The following is a 22,240-nucleotide window of genomic DNA, read 5'->3' on the forward strand; positions in this document are numbered from 1 at the left end:
TATCACAGAAAAGGTCAAAGGGGGAAAAAGGGATCAACTTCCCCTCCTTCCTAAGGAAGTATAGGGGATCCTTTTTTTTTGTTTTTCACATCCTCCTTGAACAGGCTGTCTACTGGACACTTCCACTACTTTCCTCTCATTTAAACTCTCTGAGCTGGCTCTCACCTTATCCTTCAGCTGAAACTATTCTCTCCACAATTATTAATGGTATCTTAATCACCAAATCAAATGGTCTTTCTTCATTCTCTTCTTTCTTACCTCTCTGCAGCCTCCATAACTCATTTCTTTTTTACTGAAGTTTTTTATCTTTAAAACATATGCATGGATAATTTTTCAACCTTGACTCTTGAAAAACCTTATGTTCCCATTTTCTTCCATTAGATGGCATATAATCCAACATATGTATATATTCACCTACTTTGTGAATATCACCCACTTTTCCAGGTTTTTGTTACTGTTCTCCCATTGTTCTCCTGACTGCTCTTTCTCAATCTACTTTGCTAGAACTTCATCCAAGGGGTGATCATTAACTTGTGTCCCACAAGGCTCCATCCTGGCCTTCTGCTCTTCCTCCTTTACTCTTTTTTCACTTGGATCTCTCCAGCTTTCTGCTGGGCATTTTGAACTGTTTCATAAACATCTTTAACTTAATAAATATACTCCAAAATTGTTGTAAATTGTATTCCCTTTAACCTTTGAGGGGGCCCTGAAACTGCATCCCTTTTAATCTGTAAAAGAAGGGTGATTTGGAAACTCAAGCTCTCCCCTGGGAAAAGCATACCTTTCCAGACAACGCCCTCCCCAAGTTAAGTGGTCTCATTCAGTTGCAGATAGTGGCCAGGGATATGATTGTACTGTCTATTGAGTTGAAGATTAGCACCACTCACAGTAGCTCAAACTCCCAGTTATGTAATCTCTTCTTAATTGGAGATCTAGGTCCTGGGCATTCCTAGCAAGCTGGCTTCTCAGTGTCAAAAAATCCCTTTTTGCCACACAGATTTCAGGTTTGTGAATTCTTTCACATAGGACCTGTGTCTCCAACCAGAGAGGATCTCCCACCCCAATCCTCTGATCTCAAAAAACTGAAATCATTTCCCTGGCCCCCTCCCAACTTTTCCCTGTTCCTAAATTTCCTGTGACTGTTGAGGGCATTATCATCCTCCTAGTCACCTCGTTTGCAACTTAAGTCTCATGTTTGACTCCTTGATTTCTCTCACATATAGTCAGTTATACTTTTGAGCCTTCTCACAGGCCTTCAACAATCTTCTCTGACTACTACCCAGGTGGGCCCTCATCACTTCCTGCCTGGACAACTGCAAGTCTACCCATTGGTCTCCCAGGTTTCATTCAGCTGTCAAAAGTGAGAAATATGACTGTGACATCCCCCTTTTCAATCAATGTTGGTGGCTCCCTTTAGCCTCTAGGATCAAATATAACATCTTCCATCTGACTTTTAAGACCCTTCTTAATCTGGTGGTGGAATGGACAGTTAGACCTGGAAGCAGGCTTGGACACTTCCTAGCCATGTGATCATAGGAAAGTCAGTTGTTTGCCTTAGTTTCCTCAGTTGTAAAATTCAGATTCAGTTCTTACCTCAGGGTGGTTGGAAGGATCAAGTGAGATAACATTTATAAATGTTTAGCATAGTGTCCAGCACACAGGAGGTGCTATATACACAGTAGTTGACTGTCACTAACTTAGCAGTGGGATCTCTGATTACTATAATAATAAAATATAAAACATTTTAGTCACTTTCTAAGCATAATTCCAAACTGCTTTCTACAACTGATTGAATTATATAATTGTTCAGTTCAACATTGACTATTCCCATCTTTTTACACATTTGCTATGTGTAAGAATCTTCATTGTTGTTTTGACTTATATTTCCTTTATTATTGATTTGGGCACAATCACATGCTTATTCATTTGATATTCCTTTGGAAACTATTTTATGCTTTTTCCCCCCCTGATTTGTTACATAGGATGGCTCAATGAAGGGGAGAAGTTATATTCAGAAGTGAAGAGAATATAGAAATAAAATATATATATATTTTTAAAGATTAAAAAACCTCTTCTCCCCAAAAACTCAGATTAGGCAATTGTCTTCATCACATTCCCCTTCTCCTATTTAAAAATGTAATCCATAAAGTCATTTCCAGTCATTCCTGCTGGGTACACTGTAAAGCCTCAGGGCCTTTTCCATTTGACTTGCAACTGAAACTTTCCACATGTTGTCTCTTCTATTAGAGTAGGGGTCCCTTGAAAACAGTAACTATTTTTCTGTCTCCACAATTCTCAGCAGTGTTTTGCATATAGTAAGCACTTAATGCCTTATTCATTCACTCTCATTTCAACTTCTCTTCTTCCACTAAAATCTCCCTAGTGACAAAGGAGAACAGGCAAAAATCTATTGAAATAGCTTTTGGATCTGACAAAACTATGCAGTGTTACCCACTAATAAAGCTGTCTCTCCACTAGAGAAGGAAATAAGGGTTTATTTGTCTTTCAGGACAAAGAATGATTAAAGTTATTTCTTTCCTTATACTTTTAACTCGCTCATAGCTTGGACCTTCCAAACACAAGGAAAAATGGTAGCATTTTCTTTGGTTCATCATGTCCCTGACGAGAGTATGTATGACCAGAGTAAGCACTGTAAAATTATGTAAAATCACAAAAAAATACCTCCTTTGATCTACAAAGGTCTTGCATCCTCTCAGAGCAAAATAAGCTTTCTTGGGGGAAGTCACAACCCCAGGCAAGATTTCATATTTACTTGAGACTTCTCTTAGACTCTTACATAAAATGACTTTTTGCAGATCACGTCTTCCTTGAGAATGATATGCCTGCCAAAAGAATTGCTCTTGATGTCTCTTTAACAATAAAGCTTTTTACCATAGCCTCTGAATTCCTTTGCTCAGAACTCGTGCTTTGGAGAGAAGGAACCCCCTCATTCCTGAAGAGGTTAAAAGAGATAGCCAAAGACACAAATGATTAACAGAGAAATTCCTGTCTTAGAAGAGATTAAAGGAGATAACCTAAGACACAAATGATTAATAGAATTTTACATCCTTAAGAGAAATTCCTGTCTTACAAATCTCTAAGAAACCTCTTTGATATACAAACATCTCTATATCCCAAGGAAGCAGAAAAGTCCTTTTCAAATAGAAACTCTGTTTTATAATCCTGTGTGTGTATAAAATGAACCTCCAAAATCCTATTCTTTGCAAATTGGCCTTCTGTCTTGAAGCCTCTTTGCCAGCTGACTCTGCCGAGTTCCCTTTCCAATCAATAAAAATTTTAACGCAGCATTTTGTAAGTGAATTAATTCACTAATGAACCTGGCCTTGGTACTTTGGAGGAAGGAGGAGGGAGAGAAATAGTCAGACAGAAAGGAAGCACTCACCATCTTTCCCTTTGAACCTCATTTTCGTCCTCATCAATTCCTGCCTAACCTCTTCATCGGTACCCTTATCCCTCATCATTCCTACACAGAATTTACTCTAGGGCATGGACCCACATTTAACACCACATACTAAGATAAGATCAAAATGGGTCCAAGATTTAGGCATAAAGAACGAAATCATAAATAAATTGGAGGAACATGGGATGGTTTACCTCTCAGACTTGTGGAGGAGGAAGGAGTTTGTGTCCAAGGGAGAACTAGAGACCATTATTGATCACAAAATAGAACATTTTGATTACACCAAATTAAAAAGTTTCTGCACAAACAAAACTAATGCAAACAAGATTAGAAGGGAAGTAACAAATTGGGAAAAAATTTTTACAGTTAAAGGTTCTGATAAAGGCCTCATCTCCAAAATATACAGAGAATTGACTTTAATTTATAAGAAATCAAGCCATTCTCCAATTGATAAATGGTCAAAGGATATGAACAGACAATTTTCAGATGATGAAATTAAAACTATTTCCACTCACATGAAAGAGTGTTCCAAATCACTATTGATCAGAGAAATGCAAATTAAGACAACTCTGAGGTATCATTACACACCTGTCAGATTGGCTAAGATGACAGGAACAAATAACGATGAATGTTGGAGGGGCTGTGGGAAAACTGGGACACTGATGCATTGTTGGTGGAGTTGTGAAAGAATCCAACCATTCTGGAGAGCAATCTGGAATTATGCCCAAAAAGTTATCAAAATGTGCATACCCTTTGACCCAGCCATACTACTACTGGGCTTATACCCCAAGGAACTACTAGAGAAGGGAAAGGGTCCTGTATGTGCCAAAATGTTTGTGGCAGCCCTTTTCATAGTGGCTAGAAGCTGGAAGATGAATGGATGTCCATCAATTGGAGAATGGTTGGGTAAACTATGGTATATGAATGTTATGGAATATTATTGTTCTGTAAGAAATGACCAACAGGAGAAATACAGAGAGGCTTGGAGAGACTTACATCAGCTGATGCTGAGTGAAACGAGCAGAACCAGAAGATCACTGTACACTTCAACAATGATACTGTACGAGGATGTATGCTGATGGAAGTGGATTTCTTCAACATAGAGAAGAGCTAATCCAATTCCAATTGATTAATGATGGACAGAACCAGCTACATCCAGAAAAGGAACACTGGGAAATGAATGTAAACTGTTATTTTTACCTTCTGAATCCAATTCTTCCTGTGCAACAAAAAATTCGCTTCTACACACATATATTGTATCTAGAATATACTGTAATATATTTAACATATATAAGACTGCTTGCCATCTGGGGGAGGGGGTTGGGGGAGGAAGGGAAAAAATCTGAATAGAAGTAAGTGCAAGGGATAATGTTGTAAAAAATTACCCATGCATATGTACTGTCAAAAAATGTTATAATTATAAAATAAAATAAAAAATTTAAAAAAAAAAAAAAAAAAAAAAAAAAAAAAAAGAATTTACTCTAGGAAATCTCCAAATATTTTTAAGTAAGTCTGGGTTTTTGCAGATGTGAGCAACAAGGTCCCCAGGTCTCCATAAGCAGTAAAGAAAATAAAATTTGTACTCGGTAAAAGACAGTGTTTACTTATCTGACAGAAAATGCAGGTGGTACAAAGCCCATCAACAGTGTATACAGATAATAAAGAACTTTTCTTAGCTTCCCTTAGAAGTTAATAAACTTGACATTCTAATGGAATCCCTGTTTTCTCACTTCTTACACAGTATCCCTCAGATTTGTAGAAGCAATCCATTTAATTTCCCCTGTGGAAGGTAAAAACACACTCACTAAACTATTATTGTCCTAATGATTCACAGAATAATAGGGAGCAAAATCCAGGCTTTCAGTTCCTCTTTGTGATGGTTTTGGTCTTTTACTTTTATTATACGGGACATCCTTTTCTATCTACAGGAAGTACAATATTCAGAAACTCCCCTTCCCTAAAATGTCAGATCACTAAACTCTTGAACTTGAACTACTCAGGAGGCAACCTCCAAAGCTGGAAATAACCCCATAATTCTTCCCTCACCTCAAAACCTAGTTTCTGTGATTATAATAGATAGAAAATGTAGATCCTCCTTCCACAAAGATTGATTTCAGAAACATTGCCTGCGAATTTACCTCTCGGGTCATGGGGGCAAACATGTCTGCCACCTCTTGGGATGGTCAGTTAGTGCCTGAGAACCCCAAACTCTCAAATTGGGTCACTTGGATTCATCGAGCACATTCAGGTCACTATGAGCTTCTTCATTAAAGAACCTGTATCTCCTCCTGGAGAGGAGATCAGGGGAGAAATCCTCCATCTGTTAAACAAGGATATTGGATTCAATCTGAGAATTTTTCAGGTTCTAATGTTTTAGATTGAATTCTTAGCTTCACTCCCATCCTGTTTTTTTTTGTTTTGCTTTCCAGACAGAGTTCCTGAGTTGTGGTAAATAAAAGAGGCCTAATTAAGACCACTTCTCCCAGTTCTCATCCTTCTCAATTCTTGTAATGCTCCTCACAACATCCAAAAAACATGTTTCTTGAAAATTTTTTTTCCCTAGATATCCACGTCACTATATACTACTCCAAGTTCTTCTTAGAGAGTGCTAAGTAAAGGGGAAAAGCCACACATTTCAAAACAATTAGCCTACAAACATTTCTTCAGGGAAAAAATACTAGCAACTTATGTGGGGTGCTAAGCCAGGAACAGTACAATAGGAATTACCTGCTTGATAGCGTGTTTTAATATAAAAATATTTCTCTAAAGTGGATAATCTATTATACAAAGCTCTCTTTCCTCCTTATTTAATGAATAGGGAGGGTTATCAAGAGGGGTCTCTCTGGTATGAATTCTCTGATGTTTGGTAAGCTGGGTCCTCCGAAGAAATGTTTTCCCACATTCATTGCATTTATAGGGCTTTTCTCCTGTATGAATTTTTTGGTGTTGAATAAAGCTTGACCAACCTCGGAAGGCTTTTCCACATTCTTTACATACATAGGGCTTCTCTCCAGTATGAATTCTCTGATGATTAATAATATCTGAACTTCGACCAAAAGTTTTCCCACATTCATTACATTCATAAGGTTTCTCACCAGTATGAATCCTCTGATGAGTTATAAAACCTGAACATCGACTGAATGTTTTACCACATTCCTTACATTCATATGGTTTTTCTCCAGTGTGAATTCTCTCATGTTCAACAAGTAACGAAAATTGATTAAAAGCTTTGCCACATTCACTACATTCATAAGGCTTCTCTCCAGTATGAATTCTTTTATGACGTATAAGATTTGAACCTTGGCTGAAGGCTTTGCCACAGTCGCTGCATTTATAGGGTTTCTCTCCACTATGAATTCTCTGATGTCTAACTACATGTGAGCTGTGAATAAAAGCTTTCCCACAATCACTACATTCGTAAGGTTTTTCTCCAGAATGAATTCTATGATGTTTAATAACATCTGAGCTCTGGCTGAAAGTTTTCCCACATTCTCCACATTCATAGGGCTTTTCTACAGTATGAAACCTTTGATGTTTAATAACATCCGAATAACATTTGAAGCTTTTGTGACAGGTATTACATTTATGAAGTTGCCTTGTAGTACTTTGTGGATTTGTATCAGGGTTGACATCGAAGTCTTTCTCTCCCTTAGGAGCTTTCTTGTCAAAAACTGTTTCAATCAAGGAATCTTTTTGTATCTCTCTACTCTCCTCATTTCTGTAAGATTCATAACATTCCAGTCCCTGGGGGATATCTTTTAGGAATCTGGTCATCACTGGATATGATTCTTTTTCAGAAACTGTCATAGTATGGAATCCACTCTTCTCAATACAATCTGAAAGAAGAAAAAAAAATTACAAATGGCATCAGATATCTGCAGAGAAAAAATAGGTTTGAATAAACTACACTGGATACAATATTGATGATAACTCATATTTACAAAATGCTTTTTTGTGTAGGCAGAATGCATATCCTTATTCCTACTTTATGGATAAGGCATAAAGAGTAATTTACCTTCGTGAAATAAGCCAAATAAAATGTATACAACAATGTACATGGAAAGAACAAAAAAAGAACAAACAAAAAAAGGAAGTAGCTGCTCTGAATTGAGACAAAGATGCAAAAATGTACCTTCTTTCTTTGCAGAAGGGAGACTATGGATATGGAATATGTTGTCAATGAAGTGAATTAATTTTGCTACATTGATTTTCCCTCCTCCTTTCTTTGCTTTGAGGGATATCCCCTTAGGTAGGGGAAGGAGAAGGGAAAGTTTTGAAAGTAAAAATGATGGTTAAAATAACTGAAGATAACACAAATTTTAAAATATATAGTGACTTGCCCATGGCTACTCATATGGCCCCAGAGCTGAAACATGATCACATCTCCTTATTTGAAGCATAGCGTTCCTCCTACTATACCATGCAAGGCACTATACAAATGAAGACAATGTTATTATTAAAGTAGGATCCATTGTAGTCAGGGAAGACAAGGCTCCATTTACCCAAAAAGAATGAACTATGAATTTGGGGCCAAGGTCAAGAAATAAAATTAAATTCTCTTAAACTGATCTTAGCAAAAATCAAATTAGAATGGATGAGTCAGGTGCTACCCCTCCTTCATAAAATCTTCTTTGATGTGTAATACCTCTCCTGTTGCAACTAATAATCTTTCCTTCCTCCAACTATACATAGTACTTTATGCATCTTTCTCATGCTCTTTCTCCAAAACCAGACACTTCCTTTGCCCACTTTGCTCAACCTTGCCATCCAAAAGTCCCAACCATTTAACTTCCATAGGCTTCAGTTTCCTAATCTACAAAATCAAGGAGTTATACCAGATGGTGTCTGAAGTCCCTTCTGAACCCTGACTGGTGTGATCTGGGTTTCAGTATCCCAAATTCTGTGAGGGAGCTAGAGCGGATTACTTCTAAGGATGCTTGAAGTTCCATTTTCTGGGATTCGGGATGTTTTCCAAACAGAAATAAGGCATTCTCTCAATTTCCTAATCTGCCCTAAAAATAACCTGAAGCCACATTAGGATATTCCAAACTGCGACAAGTAGGACAGCAGTCCCACAGGATTCCAGAACAGGTTCAAGAACGGCTTGCTGTTTGATGTCCTGGGGTTAAGGTACTCTGTTGAGTATGGACTTATAACAAAAGGAAACTCAGTACTTCATGGGAACTACAGGGTAAAAAAAGGCAGACTCGATCACAGTCACGAAAGCAGGACGGGGAGCTCTCAATACAACTAAAACATGAATAGAAAGTGGGTCTTCGTTTTTTGCCAAATAGGATGGGCTTGCATGGAGAAATAGCTTCACTTTATAGATAAGGCAGCAGACCCAGGAAGGATGAGTGACTTGCCCAACCAGAGTCAGGGTTTGAACCCAGGTCCTCTGACTCCCATTTTCATATTCTTTCTGCTCTGCCAAACAAAAGTGGGAACTGTCTGAAGGCTGGGACATAGAAAACACTAGAACATTTGACTGATCACAAGATAAGTGACAGCTGAGTCTTTGGTAACATTTTTCTGGGTCCTTATCCCTTCTTTCATTCTTTGTGTATTTCTGCATCATTTGAACTATCAAATCTTCAAAAGTAACTTCTTCCACAGTCTTCCCTGATCCTCCAGTTGGTTACACACAGAACCAAGCACCATTTTGTCCTGTCTCTGGTGTATCATCCCGTGCTGCTGATATACCAGAGGCACGCTGGCCTGGGAGGGCCTACGCCGGTGGCTAGACGGCAGCCCTGGAGGCTGGAGGGAGGGTCTAGGCCCGGTCTGCTTAGGATGCTTCGGATGAGGAGCTGTAATGGTCACGTGAGTGTGTCCTTCAAGCATATATTTAATTCCAAGCACTACTTGGAGGGGGATTCTGCTTGGCATTGTGAGGTCTCAGAACCTCCAATCCTGGGTCTGATTCTTCACTTCCTGCAGCCTAGGATCCTAAGTCAGAGGCCGAAGGGGCTAGGGAAGACATTCGTCACGGAATCCTCTCCTGAGACAGGAAACCGCGGCCCAGTCTAGAGTCCGGCACGCGCTGAGCCTGGATCATACAGGCCCCGCGGTCAGGTGGTTGTCTTCTACTACAGGACGGCAACCTCTATGATGATGATGAGGAGGAGGAGGAGGATAAGAGCAGCCTAGAATGTCAGGGTGTGGTCTTTATCTCACTGAGAAATGGGAAATCACTCAACGCACTTGAGGAAATACATGGAGGTACGGGCTGAGGCTATTACCAGTAACTACCATTAATTTTTATTTCCTGACGTTTCTAGCCAAAGCAACCCTTCCCCACACCCACGTGCCACATCCAGCCCAGTCAGGCAACAAGCTTTTATCGGGCGCCTTCAGAGTACCAAGCACTGAAGTCCGCGCTAAAGATACAAAGCTCGGACATGGCCCCTCATACACAAACTTGTGACTCTGTCCTGGCATGTACAAGCACACAACGCACGTGACAAGCCATGCTGCCTATAATGCGCAAGCGCACATAGACTGCCCCGCCAGCCTTCCCAGGGCGCGAACGCGCTCCCAGAGCCAACACCCACTCCACCCCCCAGCCCCTCCCCTACGAGCACGCGCAGAACGACCAGATCTGGAGGCCCGAGCCAGGCAGAGGTCCTCCGTCCCTCCCTGACGCAGCTGCAGCAGCGCGCGCAACCCCCAGAGCGTGGGGCACCGCGCGGCTTACCAGAAGCTCCGAGCAGCACACGTAGATTCCCTACGAGCTCTCAAGCCCCGAACGTTGCACACATCACACACACGCCCCAAGCGCGTTCCGGACAGGAAGTAGTTCCCGACCTCTAGTCCGACGTTATCCCTCCGCACTTCCGGTGACGCTCTAGGCGCTTGGGAGGCCTAGCCCTGTGCTCTGTCCGCTGGAAGAGGAAAGGGAAGGAGAGCCCAGGAGGAAGAAAGGAGGCTAGAATCCTTTCCCAGGGCTATGCAAATATGATCTCATTCACTCTTCGCCTCAGATTGGGGAGGAAGGTGCCGTTATATCAGTTTGACAAAAGAGGAAACTGAGGCGGGCAGCGGAGAAGGGAACTCGGGCTGGGTCACCCAGCCGAGGAGTTGTCTGAGGACCGCTCTGAATCAGGCCGGAACTCCGATCTCCGGCCTCTCCCTCCCCCCCCGACCCCCCCCCCCCCCCCCCCCCCCCCCCCGCGCACCTAAATGTTAGCTAGTCCTCCTTTCCCTCCCTCTTTGCTGATTTCGCCCTTGCCAGCTCTGTTACCCATATCTGTGTTTGTGGCGAATTCTGCACTGCCTCCGTTAAAAGTTCCTTTAGAAATAAAAAGTGCTTCTCACTTTTCACTTTTTCCTTTAGATGGTGATGAATCTTTTAGTAGATTCTTTCTATTTGCTCATCGTTCCCAGTCTCTGCCTTGTTTATCAGTTAAGTGAGAAGCAGCGTCGGGACTGGGTCTCGCAACGTCTTTCAGTTTAGCGCCAAGATTTATCATAGATGACCATAGGCCAGTCCCTTCAACTCGGCCAAATTCTGTTTCAAAGAATAGGCCTATACGGTTAAGATGACCCACCAAACACTTGTGATGAGCAAGTTCTTTCCTTTTTCTTTTTTCTTTTTTTAAATAAACCTTAAGGAGCTGGGGAAATGTGAATTAAATATTGCACACTGAAGAGCTTTAAAAATATAACGATATGAAATAGAGATATTCAGTCTCAGAAAATAAAACCGAACAAGCCAGCTGATTGTTTCCTTGGTCCCTCTTTTCCCCTTCTAATTCGTTCTCCACTAGCTGTAAAATCCAGATCCAATCATATCACATTCCACTTCTTCCCTTTAATAAACTCCCCTGGCTCCCCCCAACCTACTGTATCAAATAGAACACCCTCTCTTTAGTTTTCAAAGTTCTTTATAAATGAATGCTTTGGAGACTGAACATTTTACTTCTCTAATAATCTAAGTGTAAATGAGTTTAGGACATGTGGAGTTTCACGATTTTGTTATTCCATCAGGATTTTTGGAGATGTTGCCGCCTATGAATTCAGATACCAAATCCTGTTACTAAGGAAAAATAAATTACAATTTTATTAGCCAAAGCCAACCAACCAAAAAAAAAAAAAACCTTCATAATCTGACCCCTTTCTATCTTTCCAGTCTTTTTAAACCTTACTCCCCTTATGTTTTTGATCCAGTGATATTGCAGTTCCTCATTGTAAAGTTTCCTTACTAAGTATTTTTATTAGCTGTCCTACATACCTGGAATATTCTCTCATTTCTGCTTTTAATTTCCCAAATAACCGTATATATACACACAGATATAAATGTGTGCATATTTATACACATATGTAAATATGAAATATTTGTACATAGTCTCCCCCCATTAAATGAGTTCTCTGAGAGCAGAAATTGTTTTCTTTCTGTTCCCCAAGTACTAAGCACAATGTCTGGCACATAGTAGACACTTAATGTTAGTTGACACAGCTGTAAAGAAGATAGCAAGAAAAGAAAAACCTGTTCTGTGTGCATTTATAGGTGAAAACTATCAGAATCACAGGTAGTGAGCTAAATCTATCCATTCAAGACAAAATAGTACAAATAGTACAAACAAGAACCATTCCCCCAATGGATAATGCTCAAAAAAAGATGACAAGATAGTTCTTAAAAGAACTACAAGCCATAAGGAATATTTTGCTAAGTCTCTAATAAAACAAATCAGAACTTTTCACTAAAGCAAACTCAGATAATTTACAAAGATGTCAAAAAATGAAAAGTCATTGTTGGCAGGTTTGTGGAAAGAGAAGCACATTAAGACACTGATGATAGGCCTATGAATTGGTATAAACAACCTGGAAAGCAATTTGGAATTATGCACCAAAAAAGGTTATGAAAGCATCCCTAGCTTTTGGAACAAAGATCTTACTGCTGATCCAGACAAGTTTAAGAAAGGTTTCAGTATGTGTGTGTACAGATATATAAATGTTTCACTTATATGCATAAATGTGTATATATACTTCACACAAAATATTCACAGTGGCACATTTTATGGAATCAAAGAATTGGAAAAAAGCAGATATTCACTGAGAAAGGAGCATAATGTATCATAAGAAATGAATATGAAGAATTCAGAAAGGCATGGGAAAACTTGTATGAACTGATATAAAATAAGTAAAAACAAGAAAACAATGACAAAAAAAAAAGTACCAGCAAAGAAAAAAATAAAATGAATGCTATATAATGACCAAGTTTTACCCTAGAGGAGAAAGGAAGAAATACATCTTTCCTCAATTTGTAGAGACTATAAATATGGAATGATGTTTATTGTTAGACCCAACCAATATATTGGTTAGGTTTGCTTAACTTTTTTTTTCCTTTTAAAAAAATTGTTATAGGGGTGGCTCATTGGATAAGGGAGGAGCAAAGGTGTTCAGAAATTGATGTGAAAACAAAGGGTAGAATATTTTGTCAATAAAGAAAAAACAATTTGCTGCACAGATGACAATATGTTCAATCATACCCAACTCTGAAGACAGGACATTGCTGAAACCAAATAGATAGCTTCTTCCTGATTCTTCTACAGCACTGATTTTTTAAAATAAGAGAATCTGAATGGGAAGAATCTGAAAGATCCTCTAATGTTTATCTGAGGAGGAATTGCTTTTATAATAACATTTCTAAACAAGTATCTGGTTAGTTTCCTATTGAAAAACAATGATTTTTTTGGACATAACTAATGTGGACATTGTCTAGTGTACATTTTCTATAAAGGTTTTGCTTCACTTCTTTTTCTTTATGAGGAAGGCTTAATGAGAGGTAGAGAAATGCTTACTACTGGGGGGAAAGGGAAGAAATCCTACAGTGATCAGAAACTTGGTCTTTCTATAGGCAACCATTCCATTTCCAGACAATAACAACTCTAAGCCTAAATTATAGTTGTTCAGAAACTTTGCATCTGAAGTAAAAACATTTTTTTTTTCTTTTTTCTGAGGCTGGGGTTAAGTGGCTTGCCCACGGCCACACAGCTAGGAGTTAAGTGTCAGAGACCAGGTTTGAACTCGGGTCCTCCTGAATTCAGGGCTGGTGCTCTATCCACTGTGCCACCTAGCTGCCCCCTGAAGTAAAAACATTAAAATGAGACTTCAGTTTAGTTACATCTAAAGCTACCATGACTGTCATCCTCCTACAATGTTAAGAAAAGAAACAGAGTATAAATGAGATGGCACACAGTGCCTGGCAACTAGCAGGTATTTAATAAATGTTTCCATCTTTTCTCCTGGCCAAATGCCATGCTAACTTATTCAATTGTCATCCATCTTCACCTCTCTGCTCTAACATTCAACTTACTTCCTCTTCAAATACTCTGTCTCTGGCACCTACATCATCCCACATTCTCTTAGTATTCTTCAGATGACAGTGGGGGTGCGGTAAGGGGTAAAACAGCCACACAAGTTATCAAAACAATGAATTAATAAGGATTTATTTAACAACACTTATGAGATGGTGCAGGAGGTGTTGTATAACGCAAGTTAAATGCCTGATCTCCAAGATCTTACAAACTCTTGAAAAGATGCTTTAGACTGGATTCTCTGCTCTCACAGATTCTTTTTCTTTTTTCATTACACTAACTGGTTTATTCTTTGGAATGTGCTCTTGAGTATGAATTCTCTGGTGCTTGATAAGCTGTGTGCTCCGAATAAAAGCTTTTCCACATTCACTGCATTTATAAGGCTTTTCTCCAGAGTGAATTCTCTGATGTTGAACAAAACCTGACCATCCTCTAAAGGCTTTTCCACATTCATTGCATACATAGGGTTTTTCTCCTGTATGAATTCTCTGGTGATTAATAACACCTGATCTACGACTAAAGCTTTTTCCACACTCATGACATACATAGGGCTTCTCTCCAGTATGAATTCTCTGATGTTTAGTAACATCTGAACTGTGATTAAATGTTTTTCCACATTCCTTACACTGATATGGTTTCTCTCCAGTATGAATTCTCTCATGTTCAGTAAGTAATGAAAACTGATTAAAAGATCTGCCACAATGACTACATTCATACGGTTTCTCTCCAGTATGAATTATCTGATGCCGAATAAGATTTGAGCTCTGGCTGAAAGTTTTTCCACACTCCTTACATTGATATGGCTTCTCTCCATTATGAATTCTTTGATGTCTAGTAACCTGTGAACTATGAATGAAAGTTTTCCCACAATCATTACATTTATAGGGTTTTTCCCCAGTATGAATTCGCTTATGTTTGCTAACATCTGAACTCTGGCTAAAGAATTTTCCACATTGCTTACACTCATAAGGCTTCTCTCCAGTGTGAATTCTCAAGTGTTTAATAATATCAGATTGATATTTAAAACTTTTGCCACATGCTTCACATTGGTGAGGTCTCTCTTCTTTATGACTTCCCTGAAGTTCAACATTTGAACTCAGACAGAAACTTCTTTTATAGTCTTTATGTTCTTGCTTTATTTTTCCTCCAGAAGTTATCTTGTAAATGATAGTTCTATGAAGGGCCTCTGTCTGCCTTGCTAAACTGTCCTGCATTTCAGAGATTTCTATAAACTTCCGTCCCTGGGAAGCTTCACTTAGGAATTTTTTCCGTACTGTTTAATGCGACTTTCTTCCTTTAATAATTTCTTGTTTTGATGTAGCTTCCTCTTTCTTATTAAAAGTTTTACAATCTGAAATGAGAAACAAAAGAGAAACAGATTGCTGGAGGGCAGAAATAGCATTATCAAATTGAAACTCATTTTAAGGGAAGTCCTTATCTCTCACACATTTTCCCCTCTTCATATCTCTTATATTGCCAGAATAATCATTCACGGAAATAGATATAATGATATCATTTTTCTGCTAAAAACCTTTAGTGAATCCCTTCTGCCTCTTAAGTAAAGTTTAAACTCCTTTATCTAATATTTGAAGCACTCTACAATCTGGCAAACCCTGCTTTTCCATTTTTGTTTTATTTTATTACCCTCTGCACCCTTGCATAACCTAGCCAGAATGAAAAGTTGTAGGTGATATATCTCTCTCATCTCCCTGTGCTGGCTGAACCCCTACCCATCCTCAAAAGCCCAGTTTTAAAATGGCACCAAAGAAAGTTTTCCTTGGAAACAGCCTTTCTTAATGAACCTAATAAAGCACTTTTTTGGGGGTAACTGTATAGCAATAATCTCATAGCAATATGTATCATAGTTATGTGAGGGTCCCTTATACTTCTACTCTGTAAATTCCTTGAGTTAAGTGACAGTATCTTATCTAAACTCTATCTCCTCCCAAGTCTAACACAGGGATTTGCAAGTAGGCATATAATATATTTTTATTAATTGATTCGCTGGGTTGGGCTAGACCACTCTCAAGTCCTATAATACTCTGAATGAAGTTGTTGGGAAGAATTCTAGAATGAAGTGCAAAATCAACACAGGATACACAACTGACGAACTGGCAAACATTTGAACATGGGAGTTAAGGGGAATGAAGAGTTGAGAATGAATGATTGAAAAAAATCATTTATTAAGCACTTAATATGGGCTAACTTTGTGCTAAGGATAACTCTCAAATCCGGGTGATTAAAAAGATAGTGATGCCCTCCACAGAAATAAGAAAGTTGGGGATGAGGGATGAGCTTCAAGAAAATGATTAAGTCTTCTTTGGTCATCTTGAATTTAAGATAACTATGAAACATTTTACTGGCAATAGTTAATAGGCTATTTGGGCTAGACAATGTGGGACTAGAACTCTCCAGACTAGGGCTGTTTATACTGATCTAAGAGAGAGATGAGATAGATAGATAGATAGAAAATGGTGGTTGAGATCAGACCTTCAGGCAAAGGAAGTGAACTCCTTGCTCTATGAAAAGGCCATATATTGGGAAGCCGGAGCTTACCTCCAGCCAAACAGATGATCTACTATGACATGTGTGGGTAGGAGGTAAAAAGAGGTGCTACACTATTACAAACACATCCAATCTCCACATTCTGTTCTGAGTTACAGCTCTTCCTCCTGTTTTTGAGCACAGCTACGGGGATGTGTGTGGGGAAATCCCAGACCTTCTTAAAATGGGTAACTTCTGGCATGGGTCTCTCTGAAGCCACCAGAATGTCCACTCCTACTCTGTCTCTCAGCATACTCCTTGTCCCCAGACCTTAAAGATGTAAGAGACTGAGTTGGCTGAAGTGAAGAATCACTTTTCCACCTTCAGCTACTCCCTGTGTACCTACAGACCTACAGCATCAATTAGACACAGAGTTACACACAGACACACACACATCAGCCCCTCTATCCTCAGTGATTCAGGCTCTGGGGCAGAAGCCTTTTTTCTTACTACTTTTTCTCTATCACCAATCCAGTTTCACCAATGACTGCCTTGACTTTTCTCCTCTGCTCTTCCTCTCCCTTGCATCTAGATGGCACAGTGGGTAAAGTCCTAGGCTTCCTGAAACTGATTCCAATTCTTCTGAAAACATGAGTTTAAATGTGATTTCAAAACTTACTAGCTGTGTGACCCTAACCTAGTCACTTAAGCTCTCCTAGCCTCAGTTTCCTCAACTGAAGCAAATGAAGATAATATCAATCTACCTCTCAGGATTGCTTTGTACATAAAAAGGAGATAATACTTATATAGCACTTAGCACAGTCCCTAGTACATAGCAGGCACTTCCTCCCTCCCCCCTATTATGCCCTCTGAAACCCTTTTAAATTACAAAAAGATTTTCCTTCATCTAGAGAACTATTCTTTTCACACTCTTTCCTAACCTCTAATCTCACAGTATGTCAACTTCCCTCAGTTCCCTATTTCATGCCAGTGAAATTTATTTCTTAAATTCAATTAAAAGACTTTCTATTTAGTCCCTTAAATTCATCTTGAGAATCCCTCTACAGATGTCCTTCCAAATTGACATCAAACTATTAATAACTATTTGGGGGTGGGAAGGGCTTAGTCATTCCAAACTTATTTAAACATCATTTAGCCACTATCTCTTCATCTTATCTATAAAAATAAGATAGAACTGTCAGTTGTTTAGCTCAAGTCTGGTTAAACTACATCTAGAACATTCCTCTGATCTACTTGCCTAATAACCATGTTACAAAAGGAACTGACAAAGCTAGAAAAGATCTGTCCCTGATGAAGTCACAGTAGCTCTTTGTGAAGAAAATTTCCTTTTCTACATGTTGGGTTCTCCCATACAGTCAGGCCCAACCTATAGAGTGGGAAAGAGATTACAGCTGGGAATAGAAGAACTAAAAGTTGATAGGTCATGAGGACTCAATGGAAATAGGGGAATGAGCAAAATACTTAAGTAAAGAATCTACAAGAAGAGACAGAGGGTGACAATCTATACCATGATCACAGAGGTGACGTAAAGCCTGGTGGTGTTGAAATTCAGACTGTCCCAGATGAAAAGCTGAGAGGAGATATAATAGGAGGTGACACATATTCTATCCCTGTGCCTACCATCTCATTTGATGAATGTTCCTGTTGCTAGGCACAAAGGGGATCTAAAGAAAATGAAAACTATAGTAGGGTGAGGAGGAAATTCTAAGGACTACTCTGACTAAGAGTAATCCCTCAAATGCTTCCCAACAACCTCAAATCTCAGAAATAGCTCCAAGAACCCAGGCCCAGTAAAAATGGAAACAATCTTTCATTCAGTCCTTGGAGGTAAAATGAATCAGTAGAGAAGAGGACCGTTACTGATAAATATAGATCAAAACCTATTAAATTTATTCTATTTAACATCTTGCATTAAAATTAAGTTACAAACATGGATATTTAATAAATAAAAATTCATAGGTGTGCCCTCCCACCTCACCTCAGCAGATAAGTTTCATGAACTGTTGGGACCAACTGGTCAAGCCTTCCCAGCTAGGAGGGAACTGCCAGAGTTTGTACTTCACTGGGATTTCCTCCCCTGCTGTAATGACAAATCAGGGAGAGGCTTAGTACTGAAAATGCCTAATAATGGTACACATTTCATTGTAATTGTCAATAAGATCCAAGTCACCTCTGCCCTTCCTTTCAATAATAACCATAAAGTAAGTTCTCCAGTTTTCAGATTAGCCTCCAATGGGGACAAGAGCTAAGCTTCCTTGATGATATGAAATCCAAGTGGCTTTGTATGAAGTAGGCAGCCTGGTAGAATAAGGATCTCTAGACCCAAACCCAGGAGACCTGGCTAGAGAATCAGCTCATGGCTTTTATTAATGTAGTAAAAGGCAAGTCACTTGTCTAAGTCTAATTTTTAAATGAGGATAATTACTGACCCCACTGGTTTGTTTAGAGGAAAAGGGTGATAATGAGTCTTAAATCACTGCAGAAATGTATTATGAGGAACATATAAAATGACAGTATGAAAGCTCTAGAGATACAACAGTACACACATACAGATTTTAAATATCCAAATAGAGGCTATTACAGGAGATCGTTGTATACTTCAACAACAATACTATATGATGATCAATTCTGATGGACATGGCCATTTTCAACAATGAGATGAACCAAATCAGTTCCAATAGAGCAATAATGAACTGAACCAGCTACACCTGGCAAAAGAACTCTGGGAAATGACTATGAACCACTACATAGAATTCCCAATCCCTCTATTTTTGTCCGCCTGCATTTTTTATTTCCTTCACAGGCTAATTGTACACTGTTTCAAAGTCCGATTCTTTTTGTTCAGCAAAATAACTGTTTGGACATGTATACATATATTGTGCTTAACTTATACTTTAACATATTTAACATGTATTGGTCCACCTGCCATCTGTGGGGGCAGGGGAAATAGGGGAAAAATTGGAACAAAAGGTTTGGCAATTGTCAAGGTTGTAAAATTACCCATGCAAATATCTGGTAAATAAAAACTATTAATAATAAATAAATAAAGTTTAAAAAATAAAATAAAATGATGTCTCTATTCTTTAAAAAAAAAAAAAAAAAAAAAAAGGCAAATAGAGGGTATCAAGCTGCAGTAAGAATACCTCTAAAGATGGAGAACTCACTTCTGGAAACAGTCCATTCCACTATTAGCTCTAATTCTTGGGAATTTTTTTGAGTTAAAGCCTGCCTCCCTATGACTTTTACTCATTGCTCCTAATTCTTCTTCCTGGGATCAAACTTATTAAGCTGGTGTTTTCTCTCCATTACAGATATTTCAAAACAATTAACATGTGGCTCTTAAACCCTTTCTATGAGACTGATCTCAGCCGCGCATCTTTGTACTTTGCCATGTACAAAGCACAGTGCCTGTCACAGAGACAGCAACTAATAAGACCGGACCGTTTAACACTAGTTAAATGAATGACTGAAATCATGCCTTTGCAGACAGTTTTGTATTTACCATCCGATGATTCTTACAACCACCAGAGGCAGCAAAGCAAGGGTTACTCTTCTCCACTTGGCCCGGAGCCATGACATTAATATAGCAATGGCACCTGCCTCCCAGGGTTGGAGAGAAGATCAGGTGAGATTATTACCTGTAAAGGACTTAGTATGTGGTGTATATATAGCGGCACTCTATACTCGCCAAATCCCTTTCCCTTCCCTTTTTTACCTAAAAGGCAACGTGGGATGCAGAGAAAAGAACTGAGAATCGATCCAAAGGCCTCGGGTGCAAATCCTTGTGACTACTTAGTATCAGACAACAGACTTCAGCGCACTGGGCCTCGGGTTCCTCACCTGCAAAAAAGATGACCGGGACATGTTGAAAAAAAGCAGTTCCTTCTAGCTTTAAATGTCTATTTCTAAAGCGGGGAGTTTCTGACTGCCGGCAGATTCAAGTAAACCGCCGAGGGGCTGCGTGCGAAGGTGCGGTACTTACCGAAGACTTGCAGAGTCTGTGCTTTCTCAGGGATGAGATGTACTCTTCTGCAGGGCTTATGGCAACCGGCTCCGGTCGGTTAGTTAAGGCCGCGCCACCACACCCGGACCCCCACCTCCGCACTGCAAGGAGACTGCCCAACAGCCTCCCCGCGCCGGAGACTCCAGAGAAAGGCAAGCGCCGCCTTCCTTCCGGGGCCCGACGTCCGGAACCAGTATTAGCGGAGGCAGGTTCCCCAGGCCTGGGCCCTGGAGGGGGGGAGGAGAACCCTGCACGTAGAGGGCGGCGCGCGAGCCAGGGAAGCCCTGCAGGCAGCCCTACAGGCAGCCCGTCTCAGGCCCCGCTCCCAACGACAAGGAGAGACTCGGAATAGTCCGCGCAACCGGGGCCTGGGATACTTAGCCTCTCCCCAAGGCCCCAAGCTCCGGGCTAATCCGGCCGGAAGGGGCGGGGCCTCCCCTTAACCCCGGAGATAAAGCTGCCATTACTTCTTACAACATCCGGGAGTGGTCTAGGCACCGTGGACGACTTCTCTCGATGGTCGGGGGGGGGGGGGGCGGGGATTCATTTCTGAAGAAGCTGGAAAGTACTTCCCGCGCTGGTTTAGAAGTTCATTTTGGTTCTTTGCTGTTCCTTGTCATTTGTGTGCCTGTGTATTTGTATAATTTTATGTTCACATACGTATATATTTTGTTTTTCAGTCGTGTCAGCTTTTCGGTCTTCATGGCCCCATTGGGCTCCTTGGCAAAGACACTGCAGTAATTCTCCCTTTCTTTCTCCGGCTTATTTGACAGCTGAGGAAACCGAGGCGAACGGGATGAAGTCATTGCTCAGGGTCTCACTGCTAGGAAGGGGCTGAGGCCTGATGAAACTCACGGTGAATCTCCTGATTCCAAGGCGGCCCTATGGCGCCACCTAGCGGCTCTGCACATGTATCTGAGCCGTGTGTGATCAGGCACGCGCACGCTACATGTAGCTTGTAGTCTGCAGGTGCGTCTTAGAGTGCGGCCAGGCGTGCCCGTCACACGCACACTTATGTCCGCATTGGGGATCCACACGTGCACGGGGATGGTGCAAAGGGGATGTCAGCAATGACTCCGAAGGCCCCCTCCTGCCCCGATTCGGTTCTCCGTGCTGCGCTGTCAAGTTCCAGAGCTGCGCCCCCCCCCCCCCCCCTTTACAGGCAAAACCTGATTTGTCACGTGAATTTATCTGTAAAGGGAATAAAACAAAAGAGCAAAGTAAATAAAAAGGAAAAACTCTCCCGTAGAAACAAGGGAAAGTCCCTCCAGGCTTCCGTAGCTGTCTCTCCTTCTTGAAGAGGACCAAGATGAGACCCAGCAGACCCAGCCCCGCAAGGGTCTGGCAGGATCCGCGAGGGAGCATCCTGGAGGGACACGATTTTTACAGAGCAAAATCACAATAGAGTATAAAGGGCTGTGGAAGGTTCGTTCCTTGTTCCTTCTGGCTGAACGCATACCTTTAGCCAGTTTCCTGTTTGGTCTGCCCAGATTCCTGGGGTCCCGGAGAGCTGTGTTTAGGGATGAACGAGCGTGTTCTTCATACAGGCTTCCCTGAAGTCCTTTACAAAAAACATTATGCTGGGAATGGGCTCCACAAGCTTTACCTGACTGTTACAGGGTCCATACCACCCCAACAGGATTAAGAACCTCTGCTCTGGAGGACAAACGGGGTCCAGTAACATGAGGAAAGGCATTCCAAGAAGGATTCTTAAATCCTTTTACTTTTTAATAAAGACACACTGACAGGAAGTGTTGCAAACCTATTGTTGGGGATTTCCAGGCTGGTGGTGCGTGAGACCAGGCCCGGGTGAAGTAAAAGAATTTACTCAATTTCCAAAATAAAAAGTAAAAGTTTATTTTCAATCACCGATAGATTTCTGTCTCTCAGGGGACAAAAACTCCCAGATGGGATTAGAGAGTTCTGGGTTTGAACTGGCTTCCGGAAAGTTATAGAAAGTTTGATTAGTGATAGTTCAAATCAACATTAATT

General features: G+C 40.4%; 1 protein-coding gene and 1 long non-coding RNA gene across 3 annotated transcripts in view; both read right to left on the reverse strand.

Moving 5' to 3' along the window:
- The window catches only part of LOC141540262 (uncharacterized), a 106,232-nt gene that overhangs the window by 9,799 nt on the left and 74,193 nt on the right, over positions 1–22,240 (reverse strand). The window contains exons 5-6 of the mRNA XM_074264075.1: positions 14,167–14,586; positions 6,300–6,983 (exon numbers count right to left, since the gene is read on the reverse strand). Coding sequence (XP_074120176.1) covers positions 6,300–6,983; positions 14,167–14,586 — 1,104 coding nt within the window. The remainder of the gene's footprint in view (positions 1–6,299; positions 6,984–14,166; positions 14,587–22,240) is intronic.
- Positions 14,955–20,365, reverse strand: LOC141540270 (uncharacterized). 2 transcript variants are annotated; one of them, XR_012481509.1, is made up of 4 exons: positions 20,228–20,365; positions 19,961–20,085; positions 18,224–18,322; positions 14,955–15,091 (listed from the first exon to the last, which is right to left on the reverse strand). It is a non-coding gene; the product is annotated as an uncharacterized LOC141540270 (long non-coding RNA). The 2 variants fall into 2 exon arrangements; XR_012481510.1 differs by having other exon boundaries at positions 14,964–15,091; positions 18,219–18,325.

The sequence above is a fragment of the Sminthopsis crassicaudata genome, chromosome 1, assembly GCF_048593235.1.
Source record: "Sminthopsis crassicaudata isolate SCR6 chromosome 1, ASM4859323v1, whole genome shotgun sequence".
NCBI lineage: Eukaryota > Metazoa > Chordata > Mammalia > Dasyuromorphia > Dasyuridae > Sminthopsis > Sminthopsis crassicaudata.